At 33.1% G+C, this 25,012-nt stretch overlaps 2 protein-coding genes across 4 annotated transcripts in view; one reads left to right on the top strand and one right to left on the bottom strand.

Moving 5' to 3' along the window:
* Positions 1 to 15,943, top strand: part of LOC145279656 (protein SPO16 homolog) — a 96,064-nt gene extending 80,121 nt beyond the window's left edge. Inside the window, exons 2-3 of one of the 2 annotated variants that reach the window (XM_080130894.1) lie at positions 11,891 to 11,997; positions 15,524 to 15,943. In XM_080130894.1, the coding sequence (XP_079987020.1) occupies positions 11,891 to 11,997; positions 15,524 to 15,787 (371 nt within the window). In that variant the 3' untranslated portion in view covers positions 15,788 to 15,943. Of the gene's footprint in view, positions 1 to 11,492; positions 11,998 to 15,523 lie in introns of those variants that run through there. The other variant, XM_080130893.1, reaches the window with a different exon arrangement.
* LOC145279655 (uncharacterized) overlaps positions 1 to 25,012 on the bottom strand; it is a 466,377-nt gene that overhangs the window by 273,899 nt on the left and 167,466 nt on the right. For both annotated transcript variants that reach the window (XM_080130890.1, XM_080130891.1), the window contains one exon: positions 2,817 to 2,972. In XM_080130890.1, the coding sequence (XP_079987016.1) occupies positions 2,817 to 2,972 (156 nt within the window). The remainder of the gene's footprint in view (positions 1 to 2,816; positions 2,973 to 25,012) is intronic.

Here is a 25,012-nt window from a genome sequence, read left to right as displayed (position 1 = left end):
TTTTCTTTCTTATTTTTTAATTTTCTTGATAATCGAACACTCTGCTAATGTTCTCTCCCATTTACCTTACACACACACACACACACACACACACACACACACACACACACACATACACACACACACACACACACACATATATATATATATATATATGTATATATATATATATATATATATATATATGAATAAAAAAGAATACAAAAAGTATAAAAGCTTATAACTTTTCTTTATTCGTTTTCAATTGGTGACGTGCAGGAATACAAAATAATATTGTGAAAAAAAATTAAAAAACTTTTTTTATAAGTACATAATCCTTCAGTCTTCATATGATAATATATATATATATATATATATATATATATATATATATATATATATATATATATGATAATTATGTAAATAATGATCCACCATAATGGAAAATGAAAAAGAGAAAAACGAAAATAGTTTATATATTCATCAACGTCTTGTTTCTATTTTAAGACTTTCTCAAAATGATTGATTTGAAGATAAACATACAAGTCAATATTTGAAAGTGGTGCACCTATGACATGAAAAGAATGCTTTGAAATTTTGTCCAATTCCCGAGTTCGACACAAAAAGTCCCAAGTTCGACAAGATACACCTGAAGAAGGTTGAAGATTACATCGACTGAAATGTTGTGAAAAGGACACTCAAGATGAGAACAGTAGTTTGAAGAATCCAAATAATAAGAATGCTTTTGTTCTCTTTTTTCGAGTGAAACATAGGCATTAGAATTCAAAATATATGGTTGGTTTATGAATTAAATGAATGCATTTTTTTTACCCATAGTAATGCTCTGCTGGTTAGTAATGACAGAAGTTACTTGAACATATTCCATCTACTTCTAACTCTAGCATTCACAATAGCATCTAATCCAACCTGCCTGTGCTCGACAATTATCACCAAGGTAACAAAACTTCTGAAAAACCTCAATAGCTTCATCATCAAAATATACTTTTCCATCATCTCTCGTCTCTCTCCATTATTTTATACTCAATTTCATATAACTTTTTGTAAAATGTGCTACATTTAAAATGGCTGTTGCACTCCCATACAAAATAACTGTAAACAAGTATTGGAAAAGCTTTTGTTTTTTAATATTGATCATCTCTAACCTGTACATCCATTGTCCATAGATGTTCCTACTTACTTGCCTCCCCACGAGGGCAGAGTTAGACACAAAGTCGATTTTTAATTTGGGAAAAATCCAGCTACCCAAAAAGGGGCACTCTGGATAGGAACAAAAATAAAAATTGCCTCAGTCTAGAAGGATGTCTCCTCTACTGATCGAGGCCAGAAAAGGTAAAAAGTAAAGAGGCCAGATACTACACTTTACTCCTAGCCAAAAGGCTAATGTCCATAGATATTACTAGAAAACCAATATCACTTAACAAAGTACATTAAAGGTTCAACTAACACAGGTACAAGTGAGAAACAGTGACTGAACTGAGTCCATAGTATTTAGCAATGTTAAAGAAATAAGCTGCCGAATCCAAAGCGCATGTGCCTCCTTTGGTAACTAGAAAAGCGGCTCTGGAAAAGGACCAGTATCTAGCTAGACACAAAGTGCAGAGTCTACACCGGAAGCCATCCAGCAGAGACACCTGAGAAAGATCATGATGATCAAATGGCGTGACGTGAAAGTTCTCAGGAGAGCAAACCTAGACAGTGTGGAAGTTACCCTTGCTACTATGCAACTATGATGGACCGGGCATATTGCCAGAATGGAAGACAACAGAATCCCAAAGATGATCTTCTATGGGGAACTGGAAAATGGAACCCGCAAGGTAGGAGGTCAGAAGCTTCACTACAAAGATGTCACAAAGCGGCACCTGAAGGCGATGAACATCAATGTCGAAAGTTGTGAGGAACAAGCCAAAGAAAGGAGTAACTGGTGGAACAGTCTCCACAAAGAGAAGGAATTGAGAGAAAGATTGAAGAAGCCTTAGAGCTGAGACACTATCGACGACACAACCCTGGCACCCACATATGTAGTGCCTGTGACCGGACGTTTCATACAGAAAGAGGACTACGCCAATACCAAGGGATAAAGCACCGAGGCCTTGCTTAGTCATCGTCAAGACTGACAGACTGCATGATAATGATAAGCAATGTTAAAAACTTACAATAGATGTTCATGTTGTTTATCTTCATGAAGTGTCCATCATGAAGACCAGATCTCTTTAATACAATTTTATGCAATACTTGCTTCAAATATTATTTCTTTTATTAGAAATCATATCTTTTGAGTAAAAACTCTCTAGTCTAAGATGATCTCTCTTGACAAAAAACTCTCAGCCTATTGGCAACTATAAATAGTTATCTATTCTTGTGCTAAACTATTCTAAGCTGAATAAAGCTCTGTACATCCCATTTTCTCCTGTTTTCATGACAACTTTGGATACTTCTGCAGAATATGGACTGCGTTATTGCTGGCATATTCCAGATAGGTCATGGAAGTCACCAGAAGTTGCCAAAACCCTTAACCATAACCAATGAAATCGTAACAATTGAGGTGAAAACAGTTAATTATTCCTCCCCATGTTAAGAACGAATTTCTAAATAATAACGTTATTATTTCAGCACAATCTATAAACTGCACAAGTACCTTTGTTTTCATTAAAATTACCATACGGTTATGTTTTTCGATTATAATTATGTTTTAAGCTTAATTTTTAACAGTTTGCTAGTGTGTTAAACATTGGCTATCGTTTTCAGTAAAAAAAAAAAAACAGTTTTCATTCAGCAGCATCCAGCGATTTACATAACTTAAAAAAACGCACACCAACCTGTTAAACTGGTTCTTAAGTTGTGTATTTGAAACTGATGTCATATTTGAATTCCTTACAATTGTTACTTGGAAAATGGCTTTGATGCTTGGTTCATCAAAACATGGAAATGCCCTCTTTGCCATTGACTGTTCAAAATGTGTATAAATTGTATTCCTGTAAATAAATAAAATAAAATTATCAAATGAATTAAAAGAATATTGAATCAGTTAATGATAAACAAAAAGTATATATCAACAATCAGTTCTAAATAACAGTCTTCAATTCATTTCAATTCAATTCAGTTGATTTAGCAAAAAAATAAAACAAGCATGTTTCAGTTGTAATGCAGAGAAAGGATGGTAGAAATTTACGCAGAAGAGGATACAGTAGCCCAGCACCTGCCCAAATCCATCTTGGATTGCTAAGTTGTTGGCGCATTTATTACTTCTCTAGGAAGTCTATTCCAGGGTCTAGTGATTTTGATTATGAAAGCAACCCTTTCTCAATTAAATTGAAATCAGCAATGAAATGATTTCTTGTGGTGTTTGCATAGACTTTTTTCTGATGCAGAAGTGAATAATAAGCCTCAAGGTATATCCTAATGATTGTCATGTGATGATATCTTTTTCTCTTAAAATATGAAGAAATTACAATTTCTCACACAAAATAATCTAATTAACAAAAAATAATAATTAATAAATAATATACAATGAAAATATTTATTAATATAATTAAATATTATAATAATATAATAATACTTAAAATATCATATAATAAAATGAAATCTAAAATATAATACAAAAATAAATATAAATAATATATAAATTAAAATAATGTATAAGATAACATTAACAAAATTTTACTTTAACATTAGGAAATGAAAATATCCTTTGAAACGTTTCTGGAGATTTTTAAAATATAACTGAAAAAAGTATTCTTTTTTCATTGGTTTCAGAAGGTTCCAAAAAACTAAGTGTTCTAAATTATTGGATTCTGGAACATTCTCCAGAGATTACTATGCATTTGTAAAACCAGTTATTGATTCGTACACCAAATTGAAAGGGATGCAAAGTTGGGACAACCTTCTTGCTAGAATCTAACTGAATGAAACCTGGTCGTAAATAAGCACATTGAACAGCAAGCCTAATAAACCATTCTACAAACAACCATGACGGGCAACATCTTGGTAAATATAGATTTTTCTGAATTTTGATATTGACCAAACAAAATATATCTTTGAATGTTATTTAACTTATGGTGTATTGCTAGAACTAACACCCTTATTATCTCCCTTAGACCATTCTGTTTACTCTAAAATAGTTTTTGTTACATTTACTTTTTGTTTACAATAAATTTATTTCCTTTTTAACTTTATTCTCTGTTTCTTTTTACTCTTTTTTTTTCATTTATAATATATATATATATATGTTGCAGTGAATAACTCTGGTCATCACAATAACGTAACATGATTAATGAGAAAATTGTAGTTCAAAATGAGATCACTGCGTAATCGTTGACACTCAAGTAAGTAAATGTTTCTTGAGTCGGCTATCATAAGGCAGATAATTCAATCCTTACTAGAGGCAATAATAACTAAGAATAATATAATAATTAGCGAATTATGACTGACTGAACAAGAACAATCTATTTCGATGCATTAAATAAAGAATCCAGTTCGAAATTCCATATAGACTTCTGAGTGTGATATAAAGATTCTCAAGTTAAAAAAAAGATACACATCAAAAAACGGTTATAGTTTGAGCGATTTTTGATTGCGTAAAATCATCAGCCAAAAGATTTATGTGACAGTGTAAACATCTTCAGTTGATCTCTCTTGTTCTCTCAGCATCTGTTTTTTTTTTTATAGATATCCTGGTAGAGACTTCTATATTTTACTGTTTTCTAGCATGCACACATTTGATTGGCCATCTCTAACTTGTACACCTACTGTCCATAGATGTTGCTGGAAGAACAGTATCTACTTACAAAATACATTTAAAGTATCACTAACACAGGTATAAGTCAGAAACAGTGATTGCATTGAAGCCATAGCATTTAGCAACATTATAAACTCACAATAGATGCTAGTGTTGTATATCCTTATCACGAAGTGTCCTTCCAATACTTTGCATAGGTGGTACAAGAGATACATACACAAATCATGTTTTCCCAAGATGAGAACAACTCAAGTAGATAATTATCTATATATATATATATATATATATATATATATATATATAACAGTGACCTTGTCTGTCTGTCTGCATGAGAAATGGTTTCTACCAAAGTATTCTTTCAATTTTTGATCTACTGACTTAAAACTTGATATATTGGGGACTTAAAATTCAGTTTGGTCTTTAGTCAGTAAAAATAGCTGCTAAGGGGTTAAAATTGAAAAAAAAAAATTGGCACTAGACATGTGTAGGTCGACTTAAAGTTCTCTTCTACACATGCGCAAATATACATTTATACATTTTACAAGATCATTTATATACTTCACAAAATTATTTATTAAGTTTTTATAAGGACATATTGCAATGTTGTGACTCTTTGGTCTGTGATCATAGCGTAGTATCTGTGTTAACTATGGCAAGCAGCGCCAAGGGTCAAAACATTATTATTATTATTAACTGATCCAAGCGACGGCGGGTCACTGGATCAATTATTATGATTAGAAAAATAAACAATTAAATTGGGAAAAAATGATTGCCATATAATAATATCGCAAAAGGAAGTCCCTTTTCTTTTGAAAAAGAGATGGTATTCTCAAAATATTTAGACCTCCACCATCGAACAGTAAATTCATATTTACTGATTTGTATTGCGATTATCTTGAAAAATAAATGAATATACGAAGTTAAATAAATTAACAAAACAATTAATACCTTCTTTCATTTGTTCATTTTTGTTCATATGTCACACCAAAACAACAGTCGGTTCCCTACAATGCCTTCTTTTACTCCTCCATATACAGTGCCAGCAAAAAGAAAGTCTGCACTTGTAATTTTTTCCAAAACTGCAAATTTAAGCTAAATTTAATGTAACTGTTTAGACAACCTATACCTCATTTGATTTGCCTTTTATTCCTCTATAATTTTACCTGTTCATATTTGACTTTTAATTGAAATATTCTAGTGTTCACATCAATTTAAAAAATAACTTCAAATTGAAGAGGCAAAAAGAAAGTCCGCAGCAACAAATTTGCTTAAAACCAGCTTAAATTATCGCCCTTAAATCAGTTTAAAATATCCACCAATAGGCAACAAAGCATTTCTAATTGTAATTGTTGTTGTTCTAGGTTATACAACGTAACGTTTAGTTCATATGCCACGACCTTCTCATAGTGATCATTAGGAGCTCATTAATCTCCACCTTTCTGGTTTATCCAATCAAGAAATTGGCCGCAGATTGAAATGTGATGAGGAAACGATATGAAAGTCTGTGCAAAAGCACCAAAAACACAGGCAGTGCTCGTGATGCTCCTAAATCTGGTCATACTAGAGTTACTTCTAACAGGGAAGACAATGCTATCAAAATCCACAACCTAAAAATACAGATTTGAAATGGCTCCCCAAATCCAACAACAGTGTAATCTTGTTAAAAAGTGCTATCTTTCTACTGTCAAGAACAGATTAAAGGAATTTAATTTGCGAGGATATGTTGCAAGACGCAAGCCAATGATTTCTGTAAAGAACAGAATGTGCCATCTGGACTTCATCAGATGCAATGAAGTTCATGACTCTTCATATTGGTCAAAAGTGCTTTTTAGCGATGAAAGCAAGTTCAATAGGGTACCTATTTACTATGCCTCCCCACGGGACAGAGTTAGACACCAGGGTCGTTTTTTAACGTGGAGAAAAGGTACAAAAATAAAAATTGTCTCAGTCGTGAAGGATTTCTCCTCCATCGAAAGAGAACAAGAAATAGAAGTGCAGCATCTGAAGAACAGATACTACACTTTGATCTTGTCCCGAAGGCCAAGAATAGGGTAGGCAGTGATAGTAAGCAGTATGTCCGTCGGAGGAAAAACAAAGAATTTAATTCTAGGTGCTGATGTTATATTATGGGGCTCTAAAAAAAGGTCCTGTCGTGTAATGTGTATGTGAATATATTTCATAATGACGTACATGTTGAATAGCTGGATTTTATATTTTATCTGTATATTCATGTACGTGTAAATGCATGTATGTATATATGTCGTATCATTTAGTTGATCGTCTAGTGTGTCTCATACCCACAGCTGATGTAACCCCAATCTAGTTATTTGTTTATGCAAACCAAAAATAATGTTTACATCTATTTTCTATTTTCACATTCCATTTGCGATATTTATTATATGTCAATTATTTTTTCCCAATTTAATTGTTTATTTTTCTAATCATAATAATTGATCCAGCGACCCTGCCATCACTTGAATACATTAATAATAATAATAATAATAATAATAATAATAATAATAATGTTTTGACCCTTGGCTCTGCTTGCCACAGTTAACACAGATACTATGTTATGATCACAGCTCAAAGGGTTACAACATTACACTCAGTTTCAACACTGCAAGGTGGTGGAGGTTCAGTTTTGATGTGGGGCATTATTAATACCATGTAGGATAATGCTCCCATTCACACAGCTGGCAATGTCAACAGGTTCCAGGAAGAGCATGATATTCCGTATTTGGATTGGTCTGCACAATCTCCAAACCTCAATCCTATTGAAAACGTATGGCACTATATCAAGCAACAGCTATGCAATGATAAAATTTCAAATTTGGAAGAATTTTGGACAAAAATTAAAGAAAAGTGGGATGCCCTTTCCCCGGAGTATTGCTACAGTCTAATTCAAAGAATTCCCAAAAGATTGCAGGCTGTCAAATTGCAGAAGGGCCATGCTACTAAATATTAACTAGTTCATTGTGTTCCTGCTGTATTTGTGTTGCATTAATGTCCTAAAGTTACATTTAAATAAAAATTTTCCATTGTGCGGACTTTCTTTTTGCCTCCTCAATTTGAAGTTATTTTTTTAAATTGACGTGAACACTAGAATATTTCAATTAAAAGTCAAATATGAACAGATAAAATTATAGAAGAATAAAAGGCCAATCAAATGAGGTATAGTTTGTTTAAACTGTTACATTAAATTTAGCTTATATTTGCAGTTTTTGACAAAATTATGAGGACTTTCTTTTTGCCACCTGTGTATATATATATATGTATTTCCTCAAAATCTCTGGCCTTGATGGAGGGGAGACTGAAACTTGCTGCTTTGATTTCGAATGATCTGAAATAACAGCATGGGGAAACTTGATTCCAAGTGTTATATCTCCCCTCTTTTGAAAATAGGGTATGATATGAATATCTCCAATATCAAATAATCCTCATACACTGTGAAATTTACTTTATGTATGAAAACCAAAGAAGGGAGATATAACATATGAGAAATATTTGGAATCAAGTCTCTCCTTGCTGTTATTTCAGATCATTTGAAACCATGTCACCAAGTTTCAATGCCCCCTTCATCAAGGCCAGAGTTTTTTTCAGGTGATTGCTCATCTCCCTTTCAGTGCAGGCCAATAAGTCTCCTGTGCATCATGAGTAAGTTGCTGGAATCTCTGTTAAATAGAGAAATAATCAACCATCTCAGCAAAAATAACCTTCTTAGTGAAACGCAATATGGTTTCCGTTCTGCTAGATCTACAGCAGATGTGTTTACAGTTATATCTCATAGGATTAGCGAATCTCTCGACAGAGGCTACCTTTCTAGGGCAATTGCTCTTGACATATCAAAGGCCTTTGATAGAGTATGGCATGAAGGTTTACTTCACAAGATCTCCAGCTATGGTATAGCTGGAAATATCTTCTCAATTATTAAATCATTTCTCTCTGATAGGTTCATAAGAGTAGTGGTTGATGGGCAGAAATCAGAAGCTCTTAGTATTAATGCTGGAGTCCCTCAGGGGTCCATCATGGACCCAATTCTCTTCCTGATCTACATTAATGATTTTCCAAATCACATCCTTACATCATTTGTAGACATTTATGCTGACGACACTACTATCTATGATAGCACATCTAAAACAGTAAACAATCAAGTTCTCTCTGATTCTCTCTCCTCTGATGTTGAGCAAGTGGTACAATCGGGAAAGAGGTGGCTGGTTACTTTTAATGCATCTAAAACCAAGCTTTTATCTTTACATCATCAACGCTCTGATCCCCATCTGGCATCAATTGAAATGAATGGCTCTCGTCTTGGGGAGGACTCATGTTTTGACAAGCTTCTGGGCTTGACCTTTACTCCTGATCTTAAATGGAATACATACATTAAATCCGTTGCCAAAGCCGCTGGAAAAATTATGGGATCCTTCTATCGATCCAGTAGATATCTCACTGCTGATGCAATTCTCTATCTATATAAGAGCCAGGTGCGTCCAGGGATGGAGTACTGTTGCCACATCTGCGCAGGAGCTGCTAGAAAGGACTTATCCTGCCTTGATAGAGTTCAAAATAGACTTCGTAGCCTTGTAGGGGGGATGTCCTTTTCTCTTCCCTCCTGCAACCTCTTTCTCATAGAAGAGATGTTGCGAGTTTGTCTCTGCTTTATTGTTATTTTCATGACAAGTGCTCGGCTGAGCTCAATCTATGGTCCCCCCTCGCCAGACTTTCACAAGAAACACCCGTCTAGCAGAAAACACTATCACTAATTTTCCCCACTCTTTATCTGTGCCTAAACCTAAACGTAGTTTCCATGAACAAAGCTTCTTTCTTAGAACTGCACGCCTGTGGAATTATCTTCCGTTTTCCTGCTTTCCAGATGAGTACAATATGGTTGTCTTCAAGTGTAACGTAAATAAGTTTTTGATGAACCATTCCATATAAGTTAACAAATTTACCAAATTTCCATTATTAACGATTACTGTATTGTCCAATTTCTACTGTACACTCCTTAACCCTTATCCTCGAGTGGCCTCTTAGCCTTGATAAATGGTGATGCCTATGTAAAAAAAAAAAAAAAAAAATTCATATGCAAATTAATAAATCAGTTTATAAGTAAATTCAATATTAGAAACAACCCGTTTGCCGTAATTTTAAACACTTATTTTCATTTTCAGCGACCCCGAAAACCTTTAAGAGTGGTAATTTTAAAGGAATTTGAGGGTGGAGTAATTCTTCATATTTACCTTTTTTTAATTGAGTTGTTAGGTGAAAGTACAGAATAGTTACAATACACCCTCCCTTCCCATGTTAAATAATAGCTTTCTAAATAATAGCGTTAAAAATAGCTCGGGTCGTAAAGTGCAGGAGTCCTGCAGGACTGCAAGAGGACCTATAAAAGGTAACGCCGGATCGGAAAAAGAGCTCAAAATGAAAATAAAATAAATTCTCCGCTCAAAATAAGAAATGGGAGAGAAAAAAAAAGAAGTTAAATTCTCCGCTGTGTTAGTAATTAAAAACTAAAACAAATTCTCAAAATGAAAAGAAATGTTAGATTCTCCGCTCAAATACCAATATAACAAATGGGAGAGAAAAAAAAAAAAAATTAAATTCGCTAAAACAAATTATTTTTTACTTGTAAACTGGTTCATTAATTGTAGAAAACAAAAACAAACGGGAGAAAAAAGGAGGTCAAAATGAAAGAAAAATAAAACAAATTATTTTTACAATTGTAGCCATCCGTATTATAAGATTTGTGTGACGTCACTTCCAATGTAAATAAAGAAGTGCGGAGCGGAGCGTCAAGATAACCCAATTTTCTTTTAAATGACGACTTTATAAGTTTTCGAGTTTGCTGAATACGGAAATCGCATTGAAATTTTGCAGAAATAAGTACTTATCGAGATATAAAAAGTTGTATTATGCATTGTATTCTTTGGCGGCCATCGTTTTTACGCGCGTGCGCGCCATAAACAAATCTCCGCGCGTAACAAAGATGGCCGCCAAAGAATACAATGCATAATACAACTTTTTAAATCTCGATAAATAATTATTTCTGCAAAATTTCAAGGCGATTTTCGTATTCAGCGTGACCGAAAACCTTTTTTTAGTCGTCATTTAAAAGAAAATTGTGGAGGTGAGGTGGAGGTGGACGTAATCTGAAAATTTACCTGATTTTATTTCGTTTTGTTTTTACTTCAATTTGAGTCGCCTATCCCTAATTTATTTCATCATATTTTATCACGCCCGACGAAAACATTACAATTACCGTAAAATTTGATTTCCTTGAATTAAAAAAAAAAATACTCATGAGCAAATTACGTAATTTTTGGAATATGACATGTTCGTTTTGTAACGAGTAAGTACATCAGACAACTTTTCTGTATTTTCTTTAATATTAATTGTCGCAATAAGTACCAATTTAAATTAGCACCAAAATTTAAAAATAAACTATTTATATAAAATTAGAAATTATTTGTTTAACTCAAGTCAGGGTGTAAATACTCGTAACGCTATTTTCTTTAAATAACGGAATTTTTTTAAAAAATCGTATATTATTTGTTTATACTTTATTTTAAATGAAGAATTTACTTGACTTGATTAAATAAATATTCAAATATAAAAAAAGAAAGTATAATGAATAAATGCAACCAAAATCGGCTCTTTCCGGAGTCTCGAAGATTTTTTTGTTTTTATTTGTAAACTTAAAAAAAACCCAAAATAAACTCCATCTTAAATGACTCTGACTATCAAAGTAAGAGGAACATTAATACCGAAATAACATTTTCGATATGTCTTCATTTTAAATTAAACATAAAGCAACAACGTATATTTGTTATCGAATTACTTCACTTGTCACAAAAGTTAACGCATAAATCAACGAAAAAAAAAAAAGAGAGATAGAAATGCAGAAACCTGCCATTCTTGATCGAGCTCTGTCCAACACGATCATTGGCGATTTTCTCCGCAAAAAGAATTATTTGGTTCGTTTTAGTAATTCAGTCATTCGATATACGTGCATCTTCCCATCGTCTGGTGTGGCCTTCTTGTTGGTTTTTGCTGACCAACTATTACGACCAAATGCGGACACCACATCTGATCAGAAACTCCTTGACGAGATTGATCGATTTTGTAAACTTCATAAAACCTGTTATGTCGTTTTAGAGAGCGCAAAAGACAAGCATGTTCAATTGATCAACTGCCTTCAAAGAAAATACCTGTGCGATCGTCTGCAAATCATTCCTGTGGCCAACATTGAAACTATAGTACAGGTAAGTGTAACCCGAAATTTAATAAATTCAGATTAAAGTTCGTGGCGGACCAGAAGAATCTTGCCCCCCTCTTTTTATTTTCATCTTTTTTTTTTTTTTTTCAATTTTTTTCAGCGGATTTACCAGATTATCAAAAAACAAAAACAAAAAAAAGTCAATATTTGTAGAGGGTGCTTAGACTAGTGTCTATTGCAACAACGATCACCTATTTTAGAATCAGTCGACATTTTAGGCCAAATTTCGCGAATTTAGCTTTTTGAAAGCAGTTTAAGCCTGTTTAAAAAATGATTATTGTAAAAAGTGAAATTCAACAAAGGCCAAACTACTTTTTAAAAAGGCTAAATTCGTGAAATTTGGCCTAAAAACATCGAGTGGTTCTAAAATAGGTGACTAGAACCCTCTACAAATATTTAAATATTGCCCTTTTCATTTTTTTTTTGGGGGGGCGGCCCTGAACGAGAATCACCCGCCTCTCATATATTAGTGTCCAATCAATAATAATCCACTGAAAAAATTGCAAAAAGCCGAAAGCCGTTCTTGACATGGGACGTTGGGGGTGTTTATTCCGAAAGCCGTTCTTGGGGGAGGGGGTGATTTCTCATTCAGATCCGCCTTTATTTTTTTCTCTTGATAATCTAGTAAATAGTATCCATTCTATAATAATCCACTAAAAAATTGAAAACAAAAATACTGAAGGAGGGAGGGGGGGGGCGGCAAGATTCTTCAGGTCCGCCAATTTTCCAATAACAGTGAAATCATATTTTAGTCACGTAAATTATTTAGAGTGAAATGAGTTTCGACATTATTCTCAAACGGATTTAGTAATAAATCACTCTAAAATGTTAAATATTTTATTAATTTTTAGAAATTCTTTTTTTCATATTATCTTTAAAAGTTGTTAAAACGTATTAATCAGATAAAAGTAGATTTTAATTTGTTTTTAGGGGGGTAAATTACCTGAATTAGGTTGTAAAAAAAAATACCAATTAATATTTTGGTTATATTTACGATTACTGTTTTCATTTCACTTCCGGTTGTTGCCCTCCTCATGTTAAGAATTTTTTTCTAAATAGTAACGTTATTTAGAAAAACAAAAACAAACAAACAAAAAAAAAACAACTTCTTAGCACAAGGAGGAGGAAGCTTCCTTTACCTGATATTTTTCCCCCAGTTTATCATTTACAATCTCATTGTAAAGTAACAATGTTTTCATTCTATTTTATTTCTTTTTGCAAATAAACAAAGGAATAATAAAAAAAAAAACATTGTATTACGATTAATGTTGTTTCAATTGTTTAAAAAAAATTTTTTAAAAAGTTTTATGAAAAATAAATCAGCTTTATTGTATTACCAAAAAACATAAAACATTTGAGTATGATTGTAATCTATTAAATATTAGCTATGTCAATTAGGTTAAAATAATTTTTATTTTCCCTTTTGTAATAGATTGGGTGAGGTTGGAAGCTGTGGAGGGTCAATTTGTAAGGCCAATGACAAATGTACATCTACAGGTGTGAATAAATGCAGTATAAGCAAATGTAGTTTGATTTGGATTCGTGACGACTGAATCAGAGAGAACAAAAATTTCAACAGAAATAAACATGTGATAAAAGCTGTTCACTGAAGCTAATCAAAGTGCCAACCAGTCAACTTTCATCGCGTTACATTTCTGAATTTTTGGAATGAGGATTGATTATTCGTATTATTTTGATTCTTTCGACTACTGTTCTCATATTGTGTTATTTTTACAACGTTTTAAAACTTACAAAAAATGATACTCAAAATACAATTGAAAATTACTTTTTTTTTTTTTTTTTAATTACATTTTCACCCCAAACAAGGCACATTGCCACTTTGGTGTACGGGCTACTATCAGGGTCAGCAACTACTGGGGCACTATGTAGGGATTTGGGCAGCAAGATGTCGGTTTACGTTGCACTGGAACTTCTGCATGTCAGTACAGTTAGGGAAGCAGGATCCTGGAATGGAATTCCAGAGTCTAGCGGTTCTGGGGAAGAAACTACTGGAGTAAAAAGATCTTTTACATCTAGGGATCTCTACTGTGTGGGGGTGGGATTTAGCTGCCTGTCGGGTTTGTTGAGGGTGTCTGCATCGTGGGGGCACAAGTGTCTGCAGTTCGTCAGAGCATTCACCATTAAAATACTTGTAGAACAAGCAGAGGGATGCAATGTTTCGTCGATGGGACGGAGGCTGAAGCTTAGATGCCAGTTCAGGACCTATCAGATTGGCGACTCTTTTTTAACCTTGTCTAGAAGCGAGAGACTAGTAGTAGACGCACCAGCCCAGATGTGACAACAATACTCCATACATGGGCGAATGGTGGCCTTATAGAGATACAGGATACTTTCAGGTGTCGGTAGTTTTCTAGCACGGTAGAGATGCCTATCTTTTTTGCAGCGGCCCTGGCAATGTTTTCAATATAATTGTTCCAGCTCATGTTTCCTGTGAACGTTAGGCCAAGCAGTTTGAAAGATGTACTCTCAGACAGGGAGTCACTGGCCATTGCTATTGGTGGCAGAGAAGGTTTCTTGCAATTATTGAAGGAAACCAGTTTAGTCTTGGCAGCATTGAATGTGACCATCCATTTATGTCCCCATTCCACTACAGATTGGAGGTAATCCTCTAGTGTTTTTGCCATTTCTTTAGATATGTGTTCATTTGTTTTCCTGTCATGCCTGTTATAGAGTGTAGTGTCATCAGCATATATACCCATCTCAGAGGCAGTTTTGTCGGGGAGGTCATTAATAAATATCAGGAACAATAGAGGTCCAAGAATAGACCCCTGAGGCACTCCCGCATTTATATCACACTGTTTAGATGTTCAACCGTCGAGGACAACCTGGATTTTTCTCTTATCTAAGAAGGATTTAATGATGCTAAGTATTCTACCAGTGATACCGTATGATCTAATTTTCCTGAGGAGACCCTTGTGCCATACCCTGTCAAAAGCCTTAGATATATCTAGAGCTACCGCTCTGCCCTCCCCCGCTTTGTCCAGTGAATGGTATATACGTTCAGAGATTACAGTGAGGATGTCAGCTGTGGAACGGGCTTGTCTAAATCCATATTGTTTGTCAGTCAGAAGTTTAGCATCTGTAAGGTGCCGGACTAGAGCATGGTTAATTATGGTCTCAAATATTTTGACCAAAATTGTGAGGAGGCTAATGGGGCGATAATTTGATGTGTCAGTTCTTTTGCCAGAATTCTTGAATATTGGTACCACAGAAGTAGTTTTCCAACAGCCCAGAAAGGACTTCTACACAGTCATGGCTGATGGAACGAGAGCATACTACCCTTGTGCATTAAATAAAAGGTTCCATTCGAAATTCTTGTTTGCCGAAAAAAATTTTTCCAACCAACTTGCCACAAATATCACAAACTTTCTATTTGGTGAATTTTCAGACAACAAATAAAAAAACTATATCTTTTATAAAGCTATTAAATGTGTCCTTTCTTACTGACAGCTTCACAATATAACAATTTCTATGATTTTTTTTACTTTCAGGTCATGGTAAACATTGATACATTACGCAGTAAAGCATCAGTCGACCTATTAAGTGCGAGATTCAAGAATTTTGTGAATTCTTTCATTAAAAGTACTAACATGGTGCAAACTGTGTTATCAGCGTCATTGACTGAGTCACAGATAAATTGGGTTCAAGACGACGTGGGTAGCCTGCGAAATCTTGTTGCTATGCGACCACAGGATTTACTGGATTTTGGACTCTCCTCTGAAACAGTTTCAAAGATTATGAGCCGTTTTGCTTAATGGCATTTAAACTATTTATTTTGTGAATTTAAATGATTGTTTTGTTTCTATTCAATACATTAAGGTTTTTATAATTTTTAGCATCTGCATAATATGCCGCATTCAGTGGATTTAAATGATTCTTTTGTTTCTGTTCAATAAATGAAGGTTTTAATAGTTTTTATCATCTGTATAATATGCAGCGTTTGGTGGAAGAACGACGTAAGCACCACTTGATACTTTTCACAAAAAAAAAAGGTTAAATGTTTGGAGCAAAATAATTTTGCTTGTTGTAATTTCCTATTTTCCAGAATTATTTGAATATTAACGCAACTTTTTCTGGGCCACCTATTTTTATGAAACATTTCGTCTTGCAAGAACGTGCTTCTCCAAGCCGTGCTTTTCTACAATGCATTTTGAAGAACTACCGCCATATTCTTCTCCACTATTTTGCTTCCGTTTTGCTGTTTCTTTTTCCTATTGGTCAACTTTTCTAATTCTCTTTCTTCAAGTCATATTTGAAGGGTCTTACAAAATTAATTTTTTTAGATGTTCGACTTTAATGAACAATAATTATGTTAATATTCATTGATTTGCAAGTCTGGAAAAATCAAAACAAGTAGAACATAATTAAGTAGAGAATTTAAAGAAAATCTATGGTATTAAGTATCTGCATTTCAACAGACGTATATCAAATTAGTAAACACTTATTTTCACATAAATACTTTGAATTCAGCAATGATTTTTTCTGATTAGATTCTCCTTGATATTTTACGAGTTTTGCAACAAAATCTAAAAATTTCAACTTTTGGCACTTATGTTGTTCTTCCATCGCACGTGTTATATGTATCTACTTCCTTTTTATATATACTATCACCTCAAAAAAAAAAAAATGAGATTGACTATTTGCCAAACATGAAATGTAAAAGAATGAAAAATTTTTGATCCATATAAGGGTCTTCATCAGGAAAATACAGAGAATATATTTTCTCTTTATTAGGCGGCATGTTATTGTTTAGCAGTTGTCCTCTGTTCTTATTGAATATTGTGAATGTTTTCACATGCACATACACACACCATAGCACAAAGCTACTGGATTCAGACATAAAAAAAGTCTCAATCTTCAACATGAACAGAGAACTATGGCTAAATGACAGAATGCTGCTTGAAAAGAAAAAAAATATATAGTCTGTATTTTTCTGATACAAACTCTTATATGGATGAAATAATTCGAATTTAAATGTATTTAAAAAAAAATCTGCATTTTGACTGGTCTGTGACTCATTATAATTTTCAAATTTTAATGCATTTAAACAGTGGAAATACTTTTACTATTAAAAAAATGCTTCTTAGAAAGTGCAGCATTACGTATAGGCAGATAATTTTCAACACATATATTTTACCGTGTTAGTAAAAGAGTGATTTAGAAATATCTGATGTTACTGTTGGCAAAAATGAAGGTTTTACTTGTTTAAAAATTTAATTATTTCAAAATGGAATACAATGTTTTGAATAGCATTCTTCCATTGTTAATTTAAAAGTGACATTTATTTTATTTATTTACCACATATTTAGCTGATAATAATGGTTGGCAAGTAACTGAAATTTCCATGGAATCCTAGTAATTAATATTTGTGAAAATTGGTGAACTATATAATTAATAGGGCTATGACAACAGCATATTCTTTTCATTGTTTTGACTCTCAAGTATATATCTGACACAGTTAGACACACTTAATCAACTGAGAACCACATCACTCTATATAAAAGCATATAAGATATCAATGGATACACACCTGAGGGTCAAATCAGTGAAAATATACTGTTGTCCTAGCCCTATTAATTATATAGTTCACCAATTTTTGCCTAGTTTTTCTTGTTGTTGATAGAATGATGATGGGAAGAAAAGGTAGCAACACAATGACTTTGTAAGGAGTTTAATGTGATTTGCTCATAAACTAAGGGGGTTGTTATTTAGAAGAGATTTATTCCATTCTTACAATATTAACTAGCAGAACTCGTGGAAATTTCATGGAATGAGAAATATGTTTTGATGAAGCTGATAGTTTCCTGGAGAGCACAAAAAAATGAGTTTTTGGGGTAGAAAAACCAATAACATGCAAAAAATATGAGTTTATTAGCATTTCTATGAAAATAGTGTCCATTGTATTTTAAATATAGATCTGACTCAAATGAGATAAATTAATAATTGCTAACAAATACTCAGAAAATAATATTTTGCTACATAGTTCAATACAAATAATAAAATCACATTGTAAGAGACTATTAAATTTACTCCTTCAGTTCAGCTAATCTTGGCAGAGAATATTCTTTTTGTCCTGTTTCTTTTGAATGTTCTCTTTTTAATGTAATGTTTTGCTGACTTCTTTTTTTGGTGAAGAATCGTTGCATGTTGAAATCACTATGAGTTCCTTTCCCACACCATCAAAAAAATGATCATATATTATTATTATTATGATATTCGAAAACGAGGCTACATCAATGGGAAGTCACTTTCATATTTTTATCCAGGGTTGCCAGATTAATTTTAAAACCAAATTTTGCAAATTTGGCTATGTTTTAAGCAATTTGGCCTTCAAAAATTGTATTTGGCCTTTTTCAAAGCATAACGTGTAGACTAACTAAGGAAGGAACTATTAGAATATTATATAAATAGTTAAAAAATAATTGTTGTTTAAAACAAGTATATTTCAATTATAGAAAATAATATTTCATAATATTTTGCCCTTTGGATTAGTAGAATATTATTTTTCTATTTTTTCTATTTATTTGTAATGTCTGTTTTATTCTTGCACTAGAAGATGTACCCGGCATTACCCGGTATTAAATGTAATGTTAAATTCCTTAAAAAAAAAGATGAGGTAACAAAAAGAAACTGAGACATGTGCATGCGAGTATTATGTTTTTTCGAAACAGTTCACTTTTAGTAAGTAAAAAAAAAAAATATTTGAGCTGAGATCAAAACCCAAATCTAAAGACAGTGAGTCAAGTACAATAACCATTAAACCAGCTCAACATGATCTTTAAAAAGTGTTTTCAAACCTATTTATTCTTAGCATAATGTGAACGATTTGTGGATGTGCAATTGTGAAACAATTGACAAACAGATAAAAATCCAATGGTCCCCAAGTACCAATTTTTCAAGTTTAACTCCTTAGCAGCTCGTTTTTCCCAGATGAAAACCGATTAAAAAGTTTTGCACATGTTTGAATTCACTACGTACCAAATTTCAAGTCTGTAAATAAATGTATATAGGTTGAGAATTGTCTTCACACACGCACGCACTCACACACATTTTCATTTTTGTAGATATACTAGCATTTCAGCCCGGCGTTGCCCGGGTGTTTTGATGTGTGTGTTGAGCAAAAAAAAAGTGTAAAAAAAAGTTGTAGTAGGAAGGTAGGCTCGAACCCGTACCGCAAAGGAGGAAAAAAACGGGGAAAAAACCTGACGTCTATGCTGTTACAACCACTGCCAAACCTGAAGTGACATTTTTTAAAATTAAGGCTAGACAATCTAAAGGAGAGGATGACTTTCAAAAATATTGTCGAAAAAAGCGACCTCCCCCCTGTAGAAAAGTGCCTAGTTGAAGGTGAACATATAAATGTTTTTAGCCAATTTTTCGATATTTGTCGTATGAAAGGTCGAACTTTAAAACGATACTGATCTTGGTAAAATCCATCGCTACTGTCAAAAGTTTTAGGCAGACATGCAAACATACATACATACATACATACATACATTTATATATTGGTAACTAAAAATTTTCGACCCAAACCGATTAAAAAGCTTGCCCTATCTCTGAATACCCTTTATGTAAAATTTCAAATGTTTAAACCAGAAATTGTCTGAGTAATTTGGAAGAGACCGCAGAGGTCAATTTTTTAAAAACTTTGACCCCTATTATGATTCCTTAGAATTTATTGTTTTGGGCTCAAATCAAGTTATTAAGTTAGATCCATGTTCAAGGAACCTATATCTAAAATTTCAAGTGTTTAGACACAAAATTGTCGGAAGAATTTGGTAGAGTTCTCAAAGGTCAAATCGTTGAACTTTGACCTCTTAATCGCCAAATTTCTGGCTGAAAACCGATCACATCGATTTTCCCAAATCTCAGTACTCTGGATATCAAATTTCGAGTCTGTAGACTTAAAATTGACAAAGTTATTGCGTATGGAAATGTACACACACAGACAGACAGATAGATAGATTGATAGATTAAACAAAAATATATACGATTATGCAAGTATAAATCATGTAGAATATCTGCATGAATATAATTACACGTAATAGTTAACTAAAGATGATCATCCCATAAGAAAACCAAAAAAACTAATAAGGAATTAATTAAAATGAATGTTTAAAAGAATATGCAAATTAGCTAGATCTTTTGCAGATGAATTCACTTCCATGACTCATATATAAGAAAATTGTATTTTCTTTTTAAATAAATAGAAAAGAGGGTTTTTAATATGAATATCAATACACACAAAAGAAAAACGAATTTATAGGAGTATAGAAGAAGATATAGATAGATTATTCAACAAAAGGGGGGACTGCTAAATCCTATTTCTCTGTTCAACAATGTGTTTTGTTTCTGCATTATTCAACAAGAGGACAAACAACTGAAAGTTGATCAGTTGCAATATTGTTAATTCTGATCTTTCTATTTAGTAAGCGTCAGCGTTTATTCATATACAGAATGCCATGACATAATTTTTGTAAACAGGAGGTCATTCTTGAAAATAAATTTTTGTAGTAAAAAGATTTTTTCATTTAGTTAAGATTTGCCATGTTTCTACTTTTAGATGAATGAAGATAGAAATTATTTTCATATAAAATCTATAATGTTTCAAAACATTTTACTAAGCTATTTCGAAAATATTGAAATTTTTTCTCATCTTTATCAATGCTAGCAATAATATGCTCCTCTAGTTGCATATTTTGTCTAGCATATATGAAAAATGAATATGTACTATACTGTCCCTTACCCCAAAGGAGGAAGTAATGCCTGAGAGGATAGTATCATTACTGAAACATCCTAACCTATCATCCCTCCCAATAAAAGGAAAAGGTAATCCTTTGAAAGAACAGACTACAGAATAGATAATACACTACACCCTTATCTTAAAAAAGAGGATAATATCATGAAATAGAACAGATACTACACTAGATCCCCACACCCTCTGAATGGAGTATTGAATGATAGTACATTAGTTTGAAATAGTATAGCAAACCAAGTTGAGCATTAATAGATAGCACAATAACATAGTTTCAACTTCAGATATAAAAGTAATAACATAGTTTCAGTTTCAGACAATTACAAAATCTTCACTAGTAATAATAACATACAAGGGTTGTTCCAAAACTAAAGCTTCCTATTTTTTAACTAAAAAAGTTAAAGAGCTCCAAAAACGGGAGTAGTACCATTAAAATGTGCAACTGATCATTAGGAGTGGTACCATTAAAACGAGCAACCTTTGTGCTCCAGAATTTATTTTTCTACATAGTCACCACCATTCTCAATGCACTTTTGGCAGGAATTCAATGACACATTTCTGCTTCTGACGCACGTCCATAACAGCGGTTGCTTTCTTAGAGTCTCACACCATCAATATCTGCAACAAGCAGATGAAAATTTCAGGCTATGAATGCATGTTCAGTCATCATAACAATGCAATTTACAATTCCCTCTGGCCATCCGAACAGAATAAAAAAATTAGGAAGCATTACTCTTGAAATGCCTCTTGGACAAATTATCTAAAAATCACTAAATTTGCACTTAATATATTATTGTATCATTTTATTTGATTATTATATATTGTATATTTTTAGCAAGATTTACTTAAATTTGTAATTATAATTTTTAATTTAATTCTTAATTTCTAATTTATATGGATTAAAAAAACAAATTTCTGTCCACACAACTTCTTCGATTATTTTTTCTCGCTTCTTGTTCTGCTGGTAGTTGTTTCTGCTTCTAGTCGGTACTTCTTTCCTTGCAGAAAATCTTTTGTTTCCATAGTCAGATCATCGTTATTGACAGTCATTAAACATGTGGAGACATTTGTACAGTAACGTTGGGATACAATCGTTTAGAAAGAAAATGGCTGCTGAGTTCTAGTTTTATGTAAAAACAGACAAAACTGATTAAATTCAGTGCGATGCTATGCTGCATAGCATTCGGTTATTCGTTTTAATATGCTTTCTGATGTAAAGTAAATTTAAAATATCCTTCAATTATGAACTTAAATTTTTAATAACAATTACAGAATATTTTTTTATTGATAAAATAAAGCTTTTATTTTGAATAAAAAATTTTTCAAAATTATTTTTAAATTCATTACTCTGCATACAAATTACAAAGATAAAATTTTTCTTTCAAATAAAATAGTTTAAAATAAAAATTTTCTTTTGAATAAAATATTAAAAAAAAACTAATTGCACAAAACTTTCACCTTTTTCGTTTCAGTTTCTTTCAGTTTTTATATAAAAGTTAAACTCAGCAGTCATTTTCTTTCTAGGCCACTGTGTCTTAACATTACCCACTTGTACCTAAAATATACAGCCTTTATTATATTTTAAGATGCATTTTGTCCTAGCTGTGTTGGGCAGAAACAGAGAGAAAGAGAAACACAACTAATGGTAGACGTTTCTCTCCGTTTATGACCTACATTTTCTTGTTTCAGTTGTATGCTTTATATTACTGTTTGTCTGGCTATGGTGTACCCTTACATATCAATCTATAAAATCTATTCACACCATCCCAGAGATCACATTTTTTACCCTTAACACTACTGGCAACCACCTACAAACTCGTATAGTTGACAATGAACCTTTACCATGTAAGATGGTTTTGTATTTATATAAAAATAGGTAGTATTCATTCACAACCTGACCCAAGATGTGTCAACATCATCTAGTAGTTTACAGTAAGCTACCAGAAATGCGGTTGAAAAAAGCCAATGTGAGTAGCAAGTCAGCAATCAGCTGTCAGCAGACAATGTTTTTGTTAATAGGAAAAAAAAAATTTTTTTTCTCATACTTTTCTTAAAAAAATTTTTTTGGATCATAATAGTTTCCATAAAAAATAGTTTATGTTGTTACAAAAAAAAGCACTCATTTCAGTGAAACTTTTCTTGCACCCCCCCCCCCCCAAAAAAAAACTTAGATACTTTCCATGAAAAGAAAAAAATAATACTTAATTTTCCTTTATAGTTGTTTCTATGTTTTCAATTTATAAATGGATTTTCAGTCTGAGGTGCAACAGACAGACGGACAAAGATAATATCCTAAATCCACCTAAAACTTTTTTCTATACTCTAATAATATTGAATGTTTTACACTTACTTGACATCTCACTTGTATTTATTTACCTTTTGGTGCTTATACACATAGTGGCATAAGTGGAAGTCACAGTTCCAAATAAACTAATATGAAAACTCTTTTATATACCTACATATCAGTCAAAAAATAGATATCTACATACAAACAATTAGGAAAAATTACAGAAGTAAAATTTTTATTAATATATATAAAACCAGTTTTATCGTATTTTGCCGATGTGACATTGATAAGAGCAAAAGTCCTATAAAACAGGGGGAGATAAGTCCGTCTATCATTTAACCAAGTAATAATGAATGTGGGATCAGCAAAATATGAAAACTGATTTTTATTTGTAATTAAACGTTTTGATAATTTTTCCTAATTTTTGTTGAGTATACTTATTTTTGCATGATACATAATTATATCAAAGAGTTTTTGCTTCCTGTATGCAAACACAATAGGGGTAGAACGATAAAATTGTCGCCTCAGATAAAACAACATGATTCCATTTCATAAAAACTGGTTTACTTTTTTTGTTGCAGACCAATTGGCCAGTTGTATACAAATCCCAAGACCGATAGAAGCCTTCTATCATGTCTGAAAGTCATACAATGTCTAACGAGCATGATCTGAGATGTGCCACTGTACAACTCATGCTCTCTACCAATCAAAGTTATGACAACAGGACCATTGCCAGCACCCTCAAAATGCAAATCCGGATGGTTCAACACTTGAGGGCACAGCTCAACGAAGTTTCCAGCCACAGTTATGGTCTTTGGTGAAGTTTCAAGTGAGGGCCACATCATGCCACCTCACATTTTCGAAGTCGGCTTGAAAGTCAACACCAAATTGTACCTGGATGTCTTGAAGAGTGTGGTGATCCTCTGGTGCAATTAGGTGGCTGCTGGCAGACCCTGGGTGGGGCAACAGACTCTGTGCCTGCCCACAAGTTCAAAGAAAGCCAGGCTTGGCTTCAGAAAGAGTGCTACGAGTTTGTACCCTTCTCTTACTGGTGCTCCTCTTCCCCTGACGTGAACCCGCTGGGCTACTTAGTTTGATCATACGTTGAGAACATCACCAACATGACCTCCCACAACACCAAAGCCAGCCTGATCGCTGCCATCCGCCGGGTATTTGCCAAGCTCCCACCAACACTTGTGAAAAAGGTATGCTCTCAGTTCTAGGCTCATATCGAAGTGGTGATTGAAGCTGAAGGTAGCTATAAAAATAATATAAATAATCACTCTGCATCTAAAAAAAAATTCAGAAATGTAATGCCTTATTAAACCTTTTACACTTTACAACTAAGAAGATATAAACAGCAAAAAAATTATAACAATGAAAGCAAAAGAAATAAAGAGCAAATTTATTATTTCTACTACCAAAAAAATACGCTCTACCATTGACTGACTGACTATCCAGTTGTGGACAGGTTTCCATGGCTTGCATAGGTCTGCTTTTTGACAACTGCAGAACAACCATAGTAGCGAAAATGTTATGATTGGATACCTTTCCTAACACCAATTTTGTTGAGACATCATCTCGTCTGGGGCATTGTGCTTCTCCATTGTCAAGAATATGATCATCCACCCAACCATGTTGTTCTTTGATCCGCTACCACACTTTGATTGGACGCTATATGAATTATTTCTACCCATGGGAATAATAGGATTGTTTATCGAAGTCTACTCCTCTAGAGCCACTGTATATTGTCTATGCAAATGCAAAATAAGCTATTTTACATATCACATAGTGATGAATGCATGGAGACCATTTGAGGACAGCATAGAAGACAATCTTGAAAAGACCATCATGACTCCTCTGCATGAACCTCCTATGCCCTCAGATCCTATAAACTTTTGAACCCCAGATGCAAATAGTTAAGTTTTATTAATTCAT

This window comes from Euprymna scolopes, chromosome 7 (assembly GCF_053919585.1).
Source record: "Euprymna scolopes isolate OS-2025 chromosome 7, ASM5391958v1, whole genome shotgun sequence".
Taxonomy (NCBI): Eukaryota; Metazoa; Mollusca; class Cephalopoda; order Sepiida; family Sepiolidae; genus Euprymna; species Euprymna scolopes.
This window is presented reverse-complemented; position numbering and strand designations above follow the sequence as displayed.